At 50.7% G+C, this 21,980-nt stretch overlaps 1 protein-coding gene across 1 annotated transcript; it reads left to right on the plus strand.

Moving 5' to 3' along the window:
• Positions 1-1,322: 1,322 nt before the first annotated feature.
• Positions 1,323-21,840, plus strand: ITIH6 (inter-alpha-trypsin inhibitor heavy chain family member 6; the record flags this gene model as incomplete). The annotated part of the gene is given in 13 exon segments (XM_056809306.1): positions 1,323-1,458; positions 1,889-2,043; positions 4,804-4,914; positions 5,555-5,802; positions 8,246-8,415; positions 8,897-9,013; positions 13,312-13,636; positions 14,423-16,407; positions 16,410-16,599; positions 17,204-17,464; positions 17,597-17,710; positions 20,823-21,212; positions 21,565-21,840. Coding segments are annotated over 13 exon segments (4,399 nt in total), but the record flags the coding sequence as incomplete, so codon positions are not given.
• Between the last annotated feature and the right edge of the window lie 140 nt (positions 21,841-21,980).

The following is a 21,980-nucleotide window of genomic DNA, read 5'->3' on the forward strand; positions in this document are numbered from 1 at the left end:
GAGGCCTTGAAGGTATCAAAGGGAAACAACTTCTGCTCTTCTGAGTTCAGAAGTTTGCACTGGCTAAAGAAGTGGGGAGCACATCACCTGCAGAGTGGGTAGTGGGTGTGACTGAGATTAAGATGCAGCCATGAAAACTAAGATTAAGTGGATAGGAGGAGAAAACCCAGAGCAGAGAGGTAAGGGTCAAGAGAAGACAATTCAGATTTGCCCACTGAGAAATCACCAGTAACTTGGGAGAGAACAGTTTCCTTGAATAATAAAGATAAAGTCTCAAACCAGATGGGAGAGTGTTTTGAGAGAAGGGGAAGTAGAGCCAAAAAAAATTGGATGGGGTCAAGTTCTAGAGAGATGCAAGCTGAGCTTTGACCAGTCAGTATAGTGTGCAGCGTCAAAGGGAATGAAACTTTGTCTTACCTTCTCATTGGGTGGAAGGAGGAAACATGCACACAAACAGACTGATCTCAAGGAAGGAGTTCTGAGAAGGATACAGAGGGAGGAGGGCGATACAGGAAGAAGACAAAGATGGACTTTAGACTGACAGGGAGCAGAAGGAGGTGCCCAGGAACACCCAAAGATGGAAGAGGCATGGAGACTTCAGTGACAAGGTCACAGAAACCGGGGAGGGTAGTCTGACCCAATAGAAGGGGACACAGGGAGGACTATAGACAGGGAAGGGATTCAAACAAGATACACAGAGAGACAGAGCGAAGAGACACATGCAAACAGGTAGATGAGTGGTGGACTGCAAAGGAAGGAGGGCAAGAAAGAGAGAGAAGAATACCAAGTGGCAAAGACAGACTGACGGTCCAGACAAACACAGCGCTGGTGGGGGGGGGGGCGGGAATTAGGAGATGGGGGGGATGGGTAGAGTCCAGGAGAATTAGAGAAAGAAGAGGGAAACCAAGGGAACAACAAGGAGGAGAGAGCTCAAGAGGAGGGCAGCAACAGCTGAGCATAGGTCGTGTGAGGCAAGAGGGCAGAAAGGTACTCCAGACCAAGAAAGACAAGAGGACCAAGACGGGTGGGACCTGATCAAGGAAGGAGCAGAGGCACAAGAGGGAGACAGAGAGATGGGACCTGGCTGGGGCAAGAAGGGAGGAGGGAGTCAAGCCCACTCCAGAGGTGACTCCTGGCTGGGCCAGGGCTAGACAATCCCCACTTGTGTCTGAATGAAAGCTGCATTCAGAAGGTTATTGGCTTTTCCTTGTCCATGCTCCTGCCCAGTGGAGAGGAGGGAGGGTCAAAGGAAAATTCCTGTGGGATTCCAAGTGCGAAGGTGTTTGGGGAAGAACGGGAATGTCTTCCAATCTCCTCTTCAGAACCCTTCTGGCCCAGCGCAGAGAGGCTGAGAGTATGGAGCTCCTGCGAGTCCCAGGATGGCTCAGCTTCTCTCTGGCGATATCTGTTGCCCTGAGCTTCAAGCAAGCCCTGGGGACCTTCAGGGCCTGCAGAGAGGTGAGTACACAAGCCCCAGAACCTTAAGGGGCCTGGCACACTAGCTAACCCTAAAGCCACACACAACCTGGCAGAGACCAAAACTCAGCCCCAGCACAGAATGAATCCTGAGCGACGGGCCAGGCTCCTGGGCCCAAGGCCTTGGGCAGGGGAGACAATCCAGAGAAGCTACGGAAGTCTTATGGAGAACTATGGGAATTGCACCACCTGAAGCCCTGGCCCTTTACCCCTCTTCCAGTGCTAACACTAAGAGTTGCGGGTAGGAGGATCCTGGGAGTTGAAGAGGATTCTAGAGAGTCTCTGGGCATCTGAGGTCTCATTTTCCGGGACTCCTTAGGAACTGCTAATCCATCCCTTGGGTCCACATACAGGCTGAGGAAATGCCTCCATTTCTGAACCTCCCTCTGACGCCTGCACCTCTGTCCTCCAGCTTACTGTCACCAGCTTCTCCATCCACTCAGCCATTGTGTCCCGCTATAGCCACACCCAGGTTGTGTCTGTCATGACCAACCCACATCCTGAGGCCCTGGAGGCTGTCTTTGACCTGGATCTCCCCAGCCTGGCCTTCATTTCCAACTTTGCCATGTAAGTCTCGGGGAGGGCGGTGCCATGGAGGGAGGGGGGCACAAGGCTAGAACTTAAAGGCTCAGAGGGGATTGGGATAGCCCGGAGGTGGAAGGACAGCTTTTTTGGGTGCCAAAGGGTAGGCAGTAGTGTGACAAGCTTGGGTGACCCTGACGGCCAGTGAGCTGAAACTAACAAATATGATTCGGGGAACATTTCCTAATGGCTAAAAGAGGGATAGTGAGACATTATTGTGACAATATTAGTAGACTAGATCATGTCTGAAGAGCAGTTTGCAAACTGGAAATGACTCTATCAAGGCCAGTTATTACTAATTTTTGTCAACATGGGTTGGAGGAACTAGAGAGTTTTACCATGAAAAAGAGTAGCCTGAGAGGTCAGAAAGACATGCCGACTATCTTGAAATGACATGTGGAGGAATTTGCCATAGGGAAGAACTGGGATCCACAGGGAGAAGTTAAAAAGGAGGTAACTAGAAAGGATCACTTCTTAACCGTAAAAAGAATGGACTGGGCCAAAAAATGAAATCAGGTACCTATAAAAGTAGTGAGCTTTCCATCACTTTAGGTAATGAGAATAGCTAGGATTGAAAAGAACACACTTAAAGGCTTATGGGTGCTTTACATTTGTAATCTCACTATCCCAGGAGGGTGGTACTATCATGGGGGTCAACTCTGCAGTTGAGGAAACTGAAGCTGAGACAGAAGAAGTCACTTCCCAGCATCACTCAGCCAGGAAGCATCTGTGGCTGGATTCAAACTCAGGGCTCAAATCACTGTGCCAGGGGTACAGAGTGCCTCAAGGTTTCCCCAGAAGGGCCTGGACGGATTCTCCAGAGGGAGTTCCCACATCACTTTGGAGATTGTTTTCCAGAATCGTCCTGGGGCAAGTCCCTTGTCCTTCTTGAGCTCAATTTCCTGATCTCAAAAGCAAGGGTTAGGGACAGGTGTTCTCAGGCCTGCCAGCCTAGGAGCCTAAGTGGCTCCCCCTCTAAGGGGGTTTCAGCTCCACGTTTGGAAAACTGAGTCAGTCGGGTTAGCCACCACAGCCTCTCCCAACTCAAAATGGCAGGAGCCTGTGATTGGCCTGGAAGGAGTGGAGAAAGTAGTGGAGGAAGGGAGAAGGAACGATCTCACTAGAAAGGACAGCCTAGATTACATCAAGGCCTTGAGGGCCAAGGAGAGGGATACCATTCAATTGGCCGAATGTATCCATAAAGCCAATCTGGCCTCTTTCCTTCAGAAGAAAGGAGAATAGAAGGGTGCACCCAGTACTGAGAGGCCTTCTGTCTTCTGACAGCCCTTGAGCTCAGTGCACAGAATATATTCTCTGTGTGGAGAACAGAGAAGTACATGTCCAAGCCCAGAGACACAGCCTCCCACTTCCAGGGCCAACCACAGAGAGAGGCCTTTTCTGGGCCACAAGGCAAGAAGGTTCCTAAAAAGTTCTTGCATTCTCCACAGCAAGCGAGTGCCTTGGGGGAGAGAAGAAAATGAAGAGAGAAGGAAATAGGGGGAGAAGGAGGGATGGCAAGAAAGAAGGAAAGAAAGAGACAGAGAAAATGGAGGAAGGGGACAGGAAGAAACAGACAGAGACAGAGACAGACAGGCAGAAAGAGAGAGACGAAGACAGAGGCAGAGAGAGAAGCAGAAAGACAGAGAGACAGAGAGGTTGTCAATCAATGGAGAAACACTAATTGCACACCTACTATGTGCCAGGCACACGCTAAGCACTGGCTGCCCCTGGTGGATCCTTTCCCTGGCCTGGGAAGGGTCCAAAGACATATCTGAGTTTCAAAAAGACTAATTAGCCCAGTTTATGAACTGATTTTGGCTTTCTCTGAATCTCTCATCTTACTGCCCTGGGCAGAGTTCAGGGAGGAAATAAGAGAAATGTAAAAAGATAAGTGGGGAGGGTGCAACTAGCTGGTTCAGTGAATAAGAGAATCAGGCCTGGAGACAGGAGGTCCTGGGTTCAAATCGGACTTCAAATACTTCCTAGCTGTGGGACCCTGAGCAAGTCACTTAACCCCTATTGCTTTATCCTTGCCACTCTTCTGTCTTGGAACCAATACTTAGTCTTGATTCTAAGAAAGAAGGAAAGTGTTTTTAAAAAATAAAGATACTGAGGGGGTAGAGACAATTTCATTTGACCAAGGGAGATGCTATTATTATCTCCATTTTACAGTTGAGAAAACTAAGGCAGTCAAAGGTGAAGTGACTCACCCATGGTCACACAGTTAGGGAAGGTCTGAAGCCAATTCGAACCACCTGGTATTCCAAAGAAGGTTGGGACTACTTAGGGAAGGACCTGAACTGTCAGGTCTAAGAGTCTGCACTTTACCCTATAGACAGTGGGGAGCCTTGGGAGGTTCTTGAGTAGAAGAAGGATGGACTAATGAATATGATAAGAGTCATCATATAGCACAAAGTCCCTCCCAGGTCATCTTGCTGGAGTGTTGCTTTTTCAGAAAATTCTGTGTGATCCTGGGAAAGCCAATTCCGATCCTCAGTTTATTCATTAGTAGAATAGTGGTCGGTTAGAGTGGGCCATCCAGAAAAGATGGGATCAGAGAAGCCAGGGGCTTCAGGGAAAAATCCCAATGCAGTTGGCTTAGCAGAGGCCAGTGAGCCTAGCTCCTGTCCAGGACTCACCCTCTTGTCTTCTCTAGGTCTCAGGGTGGTTGTTCTTCCAGACTCCTGACAGCTGGAAGATCTTAAAAAGTTCAGGAGTTTCTTAACTCCCTCTCTCCCCATGCAGGACCATCAATGGCAAGGTCTACCCAGCTGAAGTCAAAGAGAAGCACCAGGCTAAGAAAATGTATGAGGAAGCCCGAAAACAAGGGCAAATGGCCACCCATGTGGCTAGTCGGTAAGGTTCTCCAAACCAGCCTTTCAGATGTGCAGTAGCCTGAAGTCTGCCCTAGAGCAGCCCTCGGCTTCCCCAGAGTCCAAGTGGCCATCTCTCAGCTGGTAAATTTCACTGGTTTGCATGGCAATGATGTGTCCCTATCAGCAACTTCCTTTCCCTCCTCCCATTGGCCCTCCACAATGGAAGGTCCCTTCCCCTTCCCGCTTTAAATGTCTCTACAGTGGAGAAGGGGGAGGAAGATTGGGGTGCACAGGTTAGCAAATCAACAGCTTCCTATTTGTCCCATTTTGAAGCTCAGCAGGGGTGGGGCCATGGCTGGTTGGGGCATAGGGCTGGGAACCTTTTCAGGGATGGAATCATTGAAACCTTAAAGCCTTCTGGCCGTGTGAGGGGCAGGTAAAGAGTGTGAGCGAGCCAGTGAGCCATGGAATAGCTGACTAATGAGCTGAAGAAGTTGGCCATCACACACCTTGAGCGGGCAGAGTGAGGAAAGCAGCTCAGAGGAAGGGAAGGCAGGAGACTCCCAAGACTGAGTGAGGAAAATGAATGAGTGCGCTAGGGCTGAACGACTGAGTCCTGGGAGGAAAAAATAACAATGACTGTTTCTCTTGCCTCCTTCCCATCATCCCTCCACCTGCAGAGGCGATGAGGTCAAGAAGTTCCGCATTTCTACAAGTGTGGCTGGGGGTGGAGAGGTGGCATTCACCCTGACCTATGAGGAACTGCTCCCTCGCCTCCTTGGGAAATACCAGCATGCTGTGAGTGTTAGACCTGGCCAAGTGGTACCAAATCTCCGCGTGGAAGTGACCATTTCGGAGAGGACTGGCATCGACTACATCCATGTGCTGCCCCTCCAAAGCAGCCACCTGCTGACCAACATCGTTAGAGGTATGTGCTAGGCAGCCCCTAGCCACTGAGACCTGAGCCAAGGGGGAGACCTAAAGGTGCAGCAACAAAGTGGAGAAAAGGCAGGGGCCCAAGGGGAAGTGGGGAAGGAGACCAAAATGGCCCTGGTGATCAGCTGAAGAGGGGAGGAGGGAGGTGGTTCTGGTCCAGGTGACCCATAAAGGCCCCAATGAGTTTGAGAGAGAACCACAGAAAGGATGAGTTCAGGCTCAGTCCTGGCCCCAAGAACGGGACCAAGGCCAGGGAGCTGTACAACTCTTGGTGGCCATCCAAGGAAGGAACGGACAGCTGGGGGCTCTAAGAGAGCACTTTGGCAGGTTTCAAGTTTAAGACATTGAGTGACAGTGACAATGAGGTCAGGTTCCCAGGTTCCCCCTTTAATCGTCTCCTTCTGCTCCCTTGAGGACACAGGAATGTTGGTGGTGTGAGAGCAAAGCCAAAAGAAGCCAAGTGATTCCAGAGCAGTGGTGTAGCGAGGGGCTGGAGGAGGGAAAGTCTGGGGGGAGGGGATGGGCGTTGAGGCACCAACATGAACGTGAGGCTATAAGGAGTAAGGGAGCAGATAGGATGAATGGCTTCAACTCCTCCCTGGATCCACATACACTGAATTTTGCACTGAGGAGGAGTGAGAGCCACTCTCCGAATATGCTTGCATATTCCAGCCAATCAAATTCTCCCACTGGCCATGCTCTAAGATGTATTTCATGGCCGGAATTTAAATATCATCCATGGCCTCTCTGGCAGGATCCTGGCCCACAGATAAGCCAGCAGGCTTCATCTTTGGTCCTCAAGTCAGGCCTCGATGGAGCCTTGTGTTGGGTGAGGAATTCACTCAAGGAAATGATGGAGAGAGAGAGAGAACATCAGGGACATGGATTAAACCTCAGTGTGGCCAGGACATGTTTTCATCTTCCAATCTTTCTCTAAGCCCAATTCTGCCTCTGAAGTTTGCTGGTCTATTCTGTGTAACCCTGTATCTGTACTGTTGCCCCCGAACACACACACACACATACATACACAGAGTGTGGGGTTCACGCCCCGAGGACAATGACTGTTTCCGGTTTGGTTTGGTTTTCTGATCCATCGAGGGGGATGAATGCTAAGCTTGTAAAAATATTGATATATATGGTGCTTACTAGGAGTCAAGCGCTTAACAATTATCGCCTCATTTGATCCTCATAAAAACTCCAGGAGGTAGGTGCTATTGTGATCCCTTTTGAGGAAACTGGGGCAAACAGAGGTTCAGGGATTTGCCCAGGATCACACAGCTAGGAAATGTCTGGGTCAAATTTGAACTCAGCTCTTCCTGACTCCAGGCCTAGTGCTCCATCCACTGTGCCCCTTGGCTGCCCTCAGGCAGCTTGGCAAATTTATGGGGTCAGTCAGGAGTTTAAGTTTAGGGCCTCGATGGTTAAGAATCAGTTTTGGCTGGAAGATGGGATTTGTGCCAGTGGGAATGGTGGGAGTGGGGTGGGGGATGGGTACCATCCTGGGGAGACCCCTCCATCCCTAAGGCCCCAAGAAGCCATGAAAGGTAGGTGGCATGGATGGGAAAGGGAAGAGACTCAGGTCAGGGGATGGGTCAGGGGGAGAGACAATGTTATCGGTCCCCTGGCCTCATTGCTGTAACTGTGAATTGACTTTGGCTCTGAGCTTCTTAGGAACGGAAGCCGGGATGAGATGAGGGGACAGGTTCACCTTCTATCTGTCTAAATGAAGATTTTGAACCTTTGGACTTCATCCCCCAGAAGTCCCTTAGCATTTCCCAAAATACCTTTTATTCTCTCCAGCCCATAGTGTGGCCACGTTTGGCTACGTTCTGAGGCTATGCCTCCCTCGCTCTCTTCTCTTGTGACCCCAGCTGAGTTAGGTGTAAGTTTTACTTTAGCTTTTATTAATAAATCTTATAAATATAACCCTTGAGTTAGTGTATATTAATTGTAATTCTTGCGTATCAAAGCCCAAGTTGACCAAATCTACCCTCTCAAAAAGAAAGAAGCTACCCTTTTCTTCTGGCCCTAGAAGAAGACTTGATTGGGCAACAGTTGTTGGGTTGGGTAAGGGATAGGGATTGGGCCGTGGAGGCCAAGAATTGGGAAAGAAGAAAAAGAAGGGTCCACACTGGGCCAAGCCCCACCTTCTGGGAACTCTCTGTTCTGTGAGAAGGGGTGGGAGAAATGAGAATCACCCTCCCTCAAGTCATGAACTAGTTAGAGAACCAGAACCAGAGGGTCAGACTCAGGGAAGGACTAGTGGACCCCTGGGATGAGGAGGGGTCAACAACAGGAGGGCAGCCCAAGCCTCCGAAGCCAAGGGAGGATCTGGAGGGGAGGAGCAGCCTTCTCTCTCTCCCTGTTCCCCCCTTTCTCCCTGAGCCCCTGGGCTGGGTGCTTCCTATCTTCCCATTATCTGTCCTCCCATCCAGGTGAAGCCGACTTACCAACATCCACCACGATTGAGAAGGAGAAGACCTGTGCACGAGTCATCTTCATGCCCAGCCCAAGTGAACAGGCCGCCTACTCCAGCCAGGGGATCACAGGGGACTTTGTGATCCAATATGATGTGACTATGAAGGATGTCATCGGTGACGTGCAGGTGATCTGGGCCTTTGGTTGGAAATGTAATGAAGGGAGCCTGTGCCCCCCTAACCTTGAAGCTCCCTTTCACACCATCCATGATTTCCTAAGCCATGTTCTGAATCTTCTCCGAAGGACTTCAGGAAGGGACAAGTGAACTTGGGATGCCTGGCTAGTAGGTCTTCCAGGGCTTCCTGTCTCCCTGGCCTCCTCCCACGGGCTCCCCACTTGCTCTTCTCTACCGCAAGCCAGTCCTCACTAGGCACCCCTGTTCCCAATCAGCTATCAGTCAGTCAGTAATTTTTGCTGCTGTTCAGGTCCACTGTCATGACTCGGTATCCCTAGAGAAGACCTTGAAACTATTGTGTTTTCTTCTGCTGCTCTCTGTTGGTGTCTGTCTCCCTCCCTCTTTCTCTGTGTGCACATGTATGTGTATCCCTCTGTTTCAGTGTTTCTGTCTCCGTCTCTGGCTCTCTGACAGTGTGTCTGTCTGTCTACAGATCTACGATGGCTATTTTGTTCACTACTTTGCCCCCAGAGACCTGCCTCGTCTGCCAAAAAATATTGTCTTCGTGATCGATGTCAGTGGCTCTATGACCGGAATGAAGCTGAAACAGGTAACAACAGTTGCCAGGGCCAACCACTGGAGAACTCTCCCAGAATTCCAGACCTGGGTTCCACAGTGTGAGCAGGAAGTTCCGAGGACCCTCCCAGAGAGGGCTGGAACCCAACCCTTTACTGCCCAGGCAGTTCTCCTTCATGGGGGGCCTCTAGCCTTGGAGGACTTTACAGGCTGAACTCCGCCTAGCCACAAGGAGAAATGGTTCAAGTCTCTTTTGTGCCCCAAAGCCCAGATGGGATGAAGCCAAGGCATCACTGTTCCCTTCTAGCCCTTCTCAGGGAGACTGAGGCCCAGACGAGGCCAGTTGAGATCGAGCAAGCTGCCTAACCCAGCGGCCCTTGATGAGTTCGAGTTCCAAAGCCCAGGTGAACTGCTGCTCGAGGTTCCGAAGGAACTGGCCGAGCCTTTCATTCTCCACCACAGGGATTGGCAGGTGTGCCAAATGGGCTTTCCTGTGCCGCACACATACACACAAACAGATGCACCTGTGAGTGACATTTGACATAAATGCACACGAGTACACGTGCCACATATAAAAACACACATAACAAGTGCGCATATACCACACACTCCTACACAAACACTGCACATACACACAAGTGCACACATACCATACACTCATTCTATGTACATATAGATAGATGCACACCCCACAGCCAAATACACACATGCACAAACACATGTATGGTCACACTTACGCATGGTCATATGCCCACAGACATGCAAATGGGTGTAACCCTAACATCCATGCATATACCACACATATCTCATGCAGCATACACAAATACACACAAACACACAAACGCACTTGTAGTTACACAATTACACACAAATATTACATATGAACACCACACACACAAACACACTCAAATGCACATTCTCGCACACACCACATAGGCATACATACACCATTGCCCACACACCATACATAAACATGCACATGCACATATCTCTGTACCACGCCTACCTACAAACACATACATGTGGCACATGCATGGCATACACATGAACCTCACATGTACAGGATGCCCTGAGTATTGCATGTCATCTGTGTATTGTGAACCTGTGTGTGCACCCAAGACATCACAGCCATACACCTGCAAACACATACAACCCACATGTGCATGCATGCATACACTCAAAGACATGTCACTACATCTACACCACTCACTCACACATATGTGTGCATACACATACACCCACAGACGCATAAACATCCACACATGTACACAGATATCATACATAAACACACACCCATGCACGTGCCGCATCTAAATACACATGTGAACACAGAACACATACCATGCATGTATACCATTTCTACACCACACAAACACCATACACACCACATCCCCCAAGAGCAATCACATGCATATGCCATCTACATGGACCCCAACACACGTGCGATAGCCCCACATGCACATGACATATACCCATACACCCCATACCACTGCACATGTATATATAAGTATACATGTGCAAATGCACATCATTCTGTACATGCCTGCACACAGGTGTATTTGCACAAATACCCATGTGTACATACATGCCAAACCTATCCAAACACTCACATATGCCATACACATTCACAGACCACATATACTTGTGCATGTGCATGCACACACACATGCCCTCCACATGATACCATGTACAAGCCCACCGACACATGCACACATGTGCATGTGCACAACTGTCTCACATGACATGCTCACACAGCAAACATGCCACTCACACCCCCTCATGGTATACATGCCTATTTACAGAGGCACATGTGCACACACACACATGCAAACACATGTAGACGCACATCAATTGCCTGATCATCCACACAGCTGTCAAGACCTTTTCTGCTCTAGATGTCTGTATTTGATCTGTCGCAGAGCCTCTCGCCCCGTCTTTTGCACTGGCCGAGGAGCTAGATAACCACCATGCCTGGCTCTGCGACCAGCCCCAAAGAGTGATAGATGGGCGGCATCTTGGGAGGAGGTGTGCAGTGCAGTGCAGTGCAGTGCCCCAGGACTCTGTCCACAGCCACGGCCTATGTGATGGCATCTGTAGAGACCCTGGAAATGACACGAGCTGGTGACGAAAGAGGCCAGCACAGAGCAGGCAGAACACAGGGTTGACGAGAACGAGACGAAATCGGAAAGACAACGTCTTCTACTCTGGGCCCAAGAAGTCAACCTCCCAGGTCCAAAGTCGGGGAGGTGGGACAGGTAGCTCTTCACCTCAGAAAGGAGGGAGCATGTGCTCCAGGGCTTCTGCAGATCCTAGACCCAGGGCAGGACAGGGGAGGAAACCAAGGCTAGGAACTAAAGGCTTACAGTTGGCAGGAGGCAGCTGCGTAGCTCAGTGGATCAAGATCCAGGCCCAGAGATGGGAGGTCCTGGGTTCCAATCTGGCCTTGGACACCTCCCAGCTATGTGACCCCGGGCAAGTCACTTGACCCCCACTGCCTAGCCCTTACCACTCTTCTTCCCCTGAACCAACACATGCATAGTATCGATTCTAAGATAGAAGGGAAGTGTCAAAAGAAAAGCCTATAGTCGGGCTACAAATTGAATTGGTCAAGGAAAAACAGAGAAGGCCTGAGTGGACCAGCGCATGTGTTACAATGACAATTAGGGTTGGTGGGTCACAAGATTGCTCTGGGACCACAGGGTGACTTGATTCTAGCTTTAGGGCAGAAGACTCAAAAGAGGACGGGAAAAACAGAACCCTCTTGAATTGGAACAAGTGACACAAATGAATGGTGCCACAGTGGATAGAGCATTGAGCCTAGAGTCAGGAAGGTTTCAGTTCAAGCCCTACTTTGAGGACTTACTAGCTAGATGACTTTGGCCAGGTCACATAACCTCTGACTGCCTCAGTTTCCTTATCAGTAAAACAGGGATTAGTATGACGATCTGAGTGAAGGGATGTTTGCAAAGCATTTTGCTAACCTTCACATGCTTTAGAAATGCCACTTGTTTGCATCTTTATCCTTGGAATATGGAGCTCCATAGGAACTGGGAGGAAGAAATCTAGTCAGTGGGTGGATAAGTAGGTAAGTAGGTAGTTAGGTAGCCAAGCATTGACCGTCTGTATCTCCCACTGCCCCCTAACCTAACAATTAAGATAAAACAAAACCCTCAGAACAAGTTTGCTAATGTGGGCCACGTCCCAAAACTGCTGTTTCCTCCCTCATTTCGAGCCCAGCACCTGCCAGCTGCAATGTGGGAGTTCAATGCTTCTGCACTTGACTTGGGGTTCAAAAATCTTTCAAAGGCATTTTTCTGTAGAACACTCTTGCCAACGTAGAAATTGTTCTCCCCGCTCTGCTCTCCTCACTCTGCCGTCAGTTCCTAGAGCCTGCCCTCTTTCCTCTGAAACTGTCTGTTTGGTCATTCCTCATGGTAGGATATTTTCCATCATCTCCGTATGCCATAATGTGTCTCAGCACCCTGCAATAGGTAGGCATCCCCCAAGTCTCCACAAACATTTTTGGAATTGCGGCTTCTTCTTCTCTTTCTCCGATCTCGGGTGTCTGGGCCTAGTGGTGGCATTGCTGAGTGCCAGTCACTTTGGGGTTAGAGTTCCAAAGTCTTTTCCAGACTGGCTAGAGCAATTCACAGTTCTGTCAGTAAGGCATGAGTGCGCCCATTTGCCCATGGGCCCTCCAGTATTCATCATTTTCCTTTCTTGCCAACCTTGGCCAGATGACAAATATAAGGTGGAGCCTCTGAGTTGCTTTAATTCACTTCTTTGGGTATCATTAGGGATTTGGAGCGTTTTTTTCCCACATAGTCCGTCATAGCTACTTTAAATTTCTTCCTCTAAAAAGTGCCTGTTCAGATCCTTTGAGCACTTATCAATTGGAGGGTGGCTTTGTCTTCTAAATTTGAATCAGTGAGGAAGGAGAGTGTGTCATGGCCCAAGAGTGCTCAAGGAGGGCTGCCCGAAGCAAGTGAGACTGGAGGCGAGGCAGGTGGGGAGAAGAACAAGCCTGGACAGCAGATTGTTGTTGTACTTCAGTTGTGTCTGGCTCTTTGTGGCCCTATTTGGGATTTTCTTTGCAGAGATCCTGGTGTGGTTTGCCATTTCCTTCTCCAGTTCATTTTCCAGATGAGGAAACTGAGGTAAACAAGGCGGTGTGGATTGCCCAGGGTCACACAGCTAAGAAGTCTCCGAGGCCACATTGGAATCCAGGTCTTCCTCATTGCAGGCCTGTCCACTGTGCTGTCTTCGCTGTCTTGATGGCAGGACATCTTAGAAATGGTTTCCATCTATATGTTTTGTGTGTTTCTGCTACAGACCAAGAAGGCTATGCATGTGATCCTGGGGGACCTGTGCCCAAAGGACCACTTCAACATTGTGACCTTCTCTGACACCGTGCACATCTGGAAGGCGGCTGGTTCCATTCAGGCCATACCCCCAAACATACAAAGAGCCAAGGCCTACGTCAGCAGAATGAAGGCAGCCAGATATAAGTATATGAGTTCTCCCTTCCTGCTCCCTCTCCTCTGGGGGTTGCCAAGGCCCCAGTCAGTCTCAGATGTCAATGCTATGTTCACTGAAGATCCCCGACCAGTTGCAGCCCGCCAAATGTCCCTGTTGAAGCCTTGCTATCCTGCTCCGTGATGTGAGGAGGTTGATCTGAGGGCCATCTCACGTGCCTTCTGGCTTTCCCACTCGGTGACCCTAAAACCATCCCCCTCAAGAAAAAGATGGTGAGAAGGATCTGGCTGGGGTTCCAGGGAAGGCTGGAGTTGGACTCAGTGATCTATGTCCAAGGCCCCTTCCATCTCTGACAGGCCATGATCCTAAGTCTCCCTAGGATGGGTCAGACTAAATGATTTGCAAGGCCCCATCCCCTCTCATGCCTAACATTTTCCAGTTCTCTCTGGGCCTCACTTTGGCCCCTCTGGAACTCATTGGAGAACAATACGGGACAGGGAGCTCATTCCTAGCATGATTGTCAGATGTCTCACTCGCTCACAGCCAGCTCAGGGAGATAGGAGTAGAGGCCTCACAAGGCAACGGATGAGAGACAACAAGGATCTCATTCCCATCCTGGTTCACTGGGATGCCAGGAATGATCCCCATTGGAAAACCAGAGACTGAAAGAGGATGAAGAAGTCTGTTCAGAGAGATGAGACTCAACCCTGTAAGCCAGCAAGAGAATGAGGCAGAGAGGTGAGCAGAGGTGAACCCAATGCACAGATGGAAGCCCCACCAAGAGAAGATGAAACAATAGTCCCAAAGATTTCCCTTTCCCATATGTAGGAGGGGCCATTAGAGATAGGCAAGCCCCCCCCACCCCCAGGCAACGGGCAAGCTGTAGGGAGGAGGTAGCCTCTGAGGTAGGGAGTAAGGGTTGGGGGTGGGGATTCGGCTACTCATGCCAAGCTTCTGCCTTCCCTAGGGACAGACATGAACGCAGCCCTCCTGGCAGCAGCCTCCATCCTGAACCAGAGCATTGCAGGACCCCTAGGAGAGGCTCGTCTGATCATCTTCCTCACTGATGGGGAACCCACGGCAGGCGTGACCTCACCTGCCCGCATCCTTGCCAACGCCCAGAGGGCCTTGGCTGGCCAGGTGGCCCTCTTTGGCCTGGCTCTGGGTGACGATGCTGACCTGCCCCTTCTACGCCGCCTCTCGCTGGAGAACCGAGGCACCGCTCACCGTATCCGAGAGGACCACGATGCTGCCTCACAGCTGAAGGGTTTCTATGACCGCATCGCCTATCCCCTGCTATCTGACATCCACCTCCACTATCAGGCCAGGCGAGCTGGGGGGGCCAGTCCACCATGGAGCCACTTCCCCAACTACTTCAAGGGCTCTGAGCTGGTGGTGGTGGGCCAGTTAGCCAAGAGGGAGCCTGAGCTCCAAGTGCACCTGGAGGCCCCGGGCCCATACAACCATCTGTTCACAGCAGCCTTGAGGGAGGAGGCTGCCAGTGGCAGGGAGCCAACATTTGGCTGCCTATCCCAAGGGGAGCTCGCCTTAGGCCAAGGATTTCTCCCCTGCCTTTGGGCCTATGTGACCATTCAGAGACTACTGGAGGGCCGCCTTGAGGCCAATGACTCCACCCACCGAAGCGTACTGGTTGAAAAGGCCCTCAACCTCTCTCTGCATTTCCATTTTGTGACACCCCTGACCTCACTCGTTGTAGTGAGGCCAGAAGAGGAGGATGAAGGGAAGCAGGGCCCACATGCCTCCCTCACAACCACAGACTATCCTGTGACTACAGGGAAGTCCCCAAGGCCTCTGATCCTGATGGGCCCCACCGAGCCCCTGCTCCAGGAAGCAAAATTCACCACCACTTCACCTGGGCCCTCATCCACAGCCAAAGTGGGGACCCCCAGGGTCACCAAGCAGAATCTGACTCCACCTATCCCCTGGGTGAATCGGGCTCATGGTGATCCATGGTCTGTGAAACTCAGAGTCCCTTCATTCCCCAAGACTGGCTCCTTGTCTCCTCCCAGAGTGGGCCCCACCACTCATCTGAGTTCTGTCACCCCATCACTTCTTACTTCCTCCCAAACTGGAACGCTATTACATGCCAAACCAAAAAGTTCACCACAGTACAATTCTGGCTCCCTGGCTCCCCCTAGATCAGGCTTCTTAACAACCCCGAAACCTAGCACCCAAATTCACCCAAGTCCCAACATCCTAGTAGCCCTAAATGGGCCACTGGTCTCCCCATCTCCTCCCAAAGCCATTTCTCCATCTCTCCCCAGAACTGGCTTCATGGTTCACCTAAAGGCTGGCATTCCCGTATCTTCATCGCTCCAAAAACAGGTTTCTCCAGGTCCCCCTAAAACTGGATCCTCATCCCACCCAAATGACAAGACTCCAAACCCCAACTCTTCATATTTTCCCAAATCAAACACCCTGTTTTCCCCCAAACTGGGCCATCTTTTTTTCCCAAGAACTCGAGCCCCATCATCTCCTAAGCCAAATGTCCTACCTCAACACAATCCATCCTCTCCGAAATCTGATACCTTATGCCCCTATGATTCTAGATTCCAGTTTCCCCCCAGACCTGGCACCCCAGATCCCCCAAATCTGACATATGATCCCCACAAATCTGGCTCTTCATCTCCCCCTAAAGCCCAAGGTCTGTCCCAACCTAATCTGAGTGTTCCATCCCAGCATACTCCCCCCAAATGGGATCTGCCAGCCTCCCATAGTCTGAGGTCCCCTTCACTCCCTAGACCTGCCACCCTGTTTTTCCAGAGTGTCACAACAAGTCCTCATATGTCCTTAGTGTGGGATTCTAGCACCTCATCCCCCCCCATCTCGGTTCCCCACCTCTCCCCCAAACAGGAGTGCTATCATACCCCAAACTTAGTGCTCTGGCCCAATCTGATCCTAACCTCCAGTCTTCCCCCAGACCTAGTTCCTCATCTCTCTCTATTCTGAGCCCCCCCCCCCCACCCTATAACTTGAGCACACCTGAGATCATCAAAGTCCTTGTTCTCCCTGAGGAACCAGGCCAACTTCTGGAAACCCTACCGGATTCAGGATTCTTAGAGTCCTTGAAGCCACCCATTATCCACACATTCCCTGAAACCCAGAGCCAAGGCAGTAGACGTGGTGAGTTATTGGTACAATCTCTACAGCCTCTCCCTGAAGTCTCCTCCAGGATGAATTTCCCTCCCAAGGCTCCTACCCCTTACTTGCTCTAAGTCACTGAAGGAGCATCTCTATGCATCTCTAGATCTTTCTGTAGAAATCAGTCTCTCGCCCATTCCCTTAGTATCTCTGGATATCTCTTGGAAGTCTCTGGATGTCTGACTAGCTCTGCACACCCTCCCCCCCCCCCAGGTGCCTCTCTTCTCTGTGTGCCCCTGAGTCTCTTGATTATTATATGCCTCTGGGTCTCTTGTTTTTAGTAGCTATCCCAACCAATCTCTCTGTGGGTGTCGGGACAGCTCTGTGACTGGGCCTTTCTGACACCTCTCTGTGGCTCTCTGTGTACTCATGTGTTTCGGTGGGGCTGCTAGGTCATTGAGTTACTGTTTGGTAACTCTATGACACCGTGTCTAGGGTACCTCGGCTCATCTCCAGGGCTCAGAATGTCTCTCTGGGATTGTGGGTCTCCGGGTTTTTTAGAACAACCAGGCTATGAGCAAAAAGCCTTGGGGCGGGGGCTTCCAAGCACAGGAAGAAGAATTGACGTCACCCTATTGACTTGACCTATCTGGACCCCTTCTGAATTCATTCACAAACTCATCTTGCAGGGCCAAGTCTTTAGGAAGGTCCCCGACTTTCAAGGAAAGCAAGACAGAATCTCAAAGACCTAGCAGAGGCTGGGCTGGGCTGGGGCTGGGGATGCAAGATTCTCCTCCGAGGAGACAAACTGGGGAATCTGATCACCCTCTTCCATCATCCCTTAAATCCCCAGGGATCCAAGACAAGCCTCTGAAATCCCCGGTGGTTTTTGCCTTCTCTTCTTCAGGTAAGGAAGCCCCTTTGTTTGTTCTCTCCTGGTACTGTGTGTGTGAGAGAGAGACCAGCAGGTGACAGAAGCCCTGAGGAGCTTCCCCTGCACTCCTTCCTCAGTGGGGCTAAGTGTCTTTGTGCCTTACAGTGGACGGGGATCCACATTTTGAGATCCAGCTACCAAACTCAAAGAGCAGAATCTGTTTCACGGTGGATGGAAGGGCAGGGGACACACTTCAGCTCATCAGAGATCCCGTGGCAGGTAAGGGCTACCAAGAGGGCAAGTGTGGGGAGATGCTAAGAGACAAAGCTAGAGAGAAGGAGACAGAAGAAGCCAGAGCCAGACAGTCAGGCCTTCAGACTGGGTTCCCAAGACCCAAAGGACCATCAGAAACAAAGATTTAATCAAGAACAGCCCAGCCACTAGTATTGATCTAGCCCTCCATCTCTGTGGAGCCTCCCAACCATCCTAGGAGGCAGGTGCTTTTATTCTTGCCATTTGACACACAAGGGCAGCAGAGGTTTGGTGACTTGCCCAGGGTCACCCAGCTAGGAAGTGTCAGAGGGAGAGTTGCAAGTCAAACTTCCTGACTCCAGGCCTAGGCTTCTGAAGGGAGGATTTGAATAGAGGAGTAGAGGGGGGTAATAATATCACAGATTGAGCAGTAGCAGCAAGGTTGGCTTTACATCATCCAGCTAGCTGACATCTGGAAGACCTGAAATCGCTGAATTTGGGGTTACTGAAGGATGTAAGCATTGGGCCCCACCCAGCACTGCATGACTGAGGAAAGCCCCCCAAACTTGGCTTCCTGGTACATGGACTACCTCTCCCCAGTAGTGCTCACAGGTTGCTAATGACAACTACTGACTATTAAAAATGAGCTCACTATTGAGGCTTTCTGGCTATCTCCAACTATCCACTTGGCTAGCCAGTAGGGAGTCCGCAAACCCAGGGCAGGGAGGCCATGGGAGAGGCAGTCGAGAAGAAAGTACTTGGCACACGTGGCGTGGCTCTTAAATGAAGGCGACTGAGGCAACTCCCTCTGGCCTCTTGTACATATAGCAGGACCCACTGTCTTTTCTTTTCTTTTGGAGTCTTTGCAGAGCTCAGGCCTGGGCACCAGGGCTCTGAGGCAGTCGTGTGGGTGGGTCCCCGTGGGCCTACTCATCTCCACTGCTCTGCTCTCCCATGCCAAGGCTAGTTCTCTCTTGGATACATGGTTGACTGTGTGCTGCCAGAAATTGGATTACTTGAAGCCACTCTCCTCCTCCAGCCCCTCAGTGTTTCTAGGTGTCTTTCTCTGCCCCCTGTCTGTCAGAGCCATTGCCACTTGCTGGCAAGTAGTTGCCAATTTGGGGTGCAAAGGAGAGAAAACCACCTCCCTCGAGCCTTCAGATTCCACAAAGCTACTTCCTGCCTCCACTGAATGGAACTCTCAAATAGTCCTGCCACTAGAACTTGGCAGATTTAGCTCTTTAAAGGCCTTTGGGGCTGTAGCCAGGCTTCTTCCAATCCAGGGACTAGTTTATCACTTCTTAAAGGGATGACAAGGCCACACATGTATTGGTACTTTACGACCAGACCGTACGAATACTTGGTTGCCTCTGTTATCTTCCCCTATTTTCCATTTCCATCAAGTGACTCAGAATGTCAAGGAGAGAGGAGGGAGGAACAAACCCCTGCCCACAGGACCTGCATAAAAAGGCCCCATCTCTATCTTTGACCTACGTGACCTCAGAGTCATGTAGTCCAATGCTTTCTTTCCCTTTGCAGACAAGGAAAATGCAGAAAGGGAGGTTTAATGACTTAGAGGTCACACACAAGTGCTAAGTGTCAGCCAAGATTTGCATTTAGTTCTAGACTCAGAGTTCAACACTTTGCCACCTGTACTGCCTTAGCTCCAATTAGGTCCAGAAATCTGTCTGGTAGAACTCAAAACCAAAACCAAACTGGGCTGAGCTAAGCAAAGAAAATTACACAATAGCCACCCATCCCATGTGGCCCCTCCTGCTTCTCCAGTTGATGGTGAAAAGAGGATCCTGAAAGGAAAAGAAACTCGGAAGACCCCTAAGAGCTTTTTAGAGTGCCTACAAAATTTTACTGGGCTATGCAGAAACACACATAGAGATACAGAGAGAGAGAGACAGACAGACAGACAGACAGACAGATAGATAGAGAAAGAGACATAGAGGCAAAAATGTAGAGAGAAGAATCTAAAGACCCAGAGTCCATCATAGCAAGAACTGAAGACCCACAGAGAGAACCAGAGGCACATGAGGCCTGAGAGATGACAGAAAGGCATATTCTGTGAGACTTGCAAAAAGAAGATGATGGTCCTATAGCAAGCTATAAAACCACAGAGAGACAAATGTTCACAAAGACCTAGAGAAAGATTCCCAGAGACACAAAAAAAGAAATCATCCCAGGAACCAACATGGCCCACATTTGGATGGATAACAAATGTTCATCCCAGCTCTAAACTTAGACAAGTCTGTTCTTTCTGGGTCCATTTCCTCAGCTGTAACATGAGGAAATTGGACTAGATCAGTGCTGGTGAACCTTTTAGAGATGGAGTGCCAGGCCCTACTCCCACCCCAGTCCCCCAGGCCAAATGCTATGCCCAACACCCCCAGTGACTGAGTGCCATGCCCCTCCCTCCACCAAGTGCCAGGAGTGCCCTGCCCACCCTCCTTACCCCACACAGGGGAGGGAGAAAGCACTCCCTTTGGGCTGCTGGAAGGAGGGGTGGGTGAAGTGAGGAATGTCCTCAGGAAGTGTAGAGAGGGGGAGGGGAGGGGCCCAAGTGTTCTGCTTCCCTCCATCTCTGCTGCCTGTGAGCTGCACACCATACTCCCTGTGTGCTCCCATTGAGTTGCTGGGCAGAGGGGTGGGGGATGTGAAACAATGTTATCAGGCATGGTAGAGAGGGAGAGGGGAGCAGCTCCACTCCCATCCCTCTACCTTTCTGGTAAGGAACTGGGGGGGAAGGTTCAGTAGTGGCCACGTGCCCACAGAGAGTACTTTACATGTCATCTTTGGCACCTGTGCCATAAGTCCACCATCACTGGACTCGATGGTCTCCGAGGTCTCTTAAATAGATCTCTGAATCTCTGGTCCGAAATCTGAATTCTGGTTCTAAATACTGAAAGATATCTGAAAAGAGACATTCAAAATTCCACAGGGTTTGACCCACCACCACCTCTCTCTCCCCATACATGGCTAAGCAGAAGTCATCCCACATTGATGTCCAGCCTCAGATTCCAGCCCAGACAGACCTCTCTCTCCTTCCCCTAACACTGGGCATGCATCATTACTTAAAACCTGGGAGATTGGTGAGCATCTGAGGGAATATCTATCTCTTCCCTGACTCCAGGGCTGCAGGTCAGTGGCCACCTCCTGGGGGCCCCTCCAAAGGCAGGCCATGAGCACCGGACTCGCACCTACTTTGACAGGATCACAGTGACTGTGGGGAGACTCCAAGACCCTTTCATCATCCATGTGAGCCCACACCAGGTCAGCCTGGAGATGGAGGGAGTGACAAAGAGACTCAGCTGGGACCAGCCCCTTCTCATCCTGCAGCACAGGCCTGGGCTGGAGCTGATTCTGCAGCACAAGAGCACCCTCACCATCCGGCTCAGCCTGCACCTTGAGTTCCTTATCAGGAGGCATCGGGACAGGCACCCCACACCTCTGAGGCTCCCCCATCTTGGTTTCTACATAGTCAGTGGGCAAGGCCTGAGTCAGTCTGCCCAGGGCATCCTGGGTGAGATGTTGTTATTCTTTTCTTCTCCCAAGGCCTTCTGCCGCCTAGTGTTGGGCCTCCCTTTCCAGCCTCTGCTCCTACCAGGCCACCCCACCCACCCCTCTGGTGTCCAATATCCCTTTGCAGCTAAGGAAGCCTTTCCTAGTTTTGAAAATCCAAATTCTAGTTCGCAAAGTCCTCAATGCTTGGTGAACCCCTCCCCTGGTTCCCTTTGTCCTAGCACACCCTGGCCACGCATCTGGAAGTCATCGCCTCCATTGGTTGGAAGGGAAATGGAAGAGGCACCGAGAGAGGGACTGATCCCAGCCCTAGGAATAACCCCAAATCTCTCTCTGCTCATCTGTTTCCACAGGACAATTCCAGTACCTGGACCTTCTTGTGAAGCAAACAGTCAGTGGGGCTTGGCTGGAAAGGCCCCAGGGCCCCAGTGTGCCTCTGGTCTCTACTAGCCCCGACAGGGACTTGCTGTCTAGGGCCCCCTGCTGGAGGGTGAAGCATCAGGATGTGGAGAAGCTGCTGGGTAGTCCCTACAGAGCCTTTGTCCTCTGAGAGGCAGCTGCTTTCTTTGGGAAGACCACCTTGCCCTAAAGCCCAACCTGCCATTGGACCCTGATGTCTTTGCTGCCTACTTTGCCCTGCAGTCTCTCTCTTTCCTGCCCTTCTTCCCCTCCCCTCCCCTTTTGGTTTCTCTTCTTTCGTGGCCTCTCTTCTTTCATAGCATCTGTGATTTAGAGTTGGGACCTTAGATACTTAAAAGGGATCTTGGCT

Source organism: Monodelphis domestica, chromosome X (genome assembly GCF_027887165.1).
Source record: "Monodelphis domestica isolate mMonDom1 chromosome X, mMonDom1.pri, whole genome shotgun sequence".
Taxonomy (NCBI): domain Eukaryota; kingdom Metazoa; phylum Chordata; class Mammalia; order Didelphimorphia; family Didelphidae; genus Monodelphis; species Monodelphis domestica.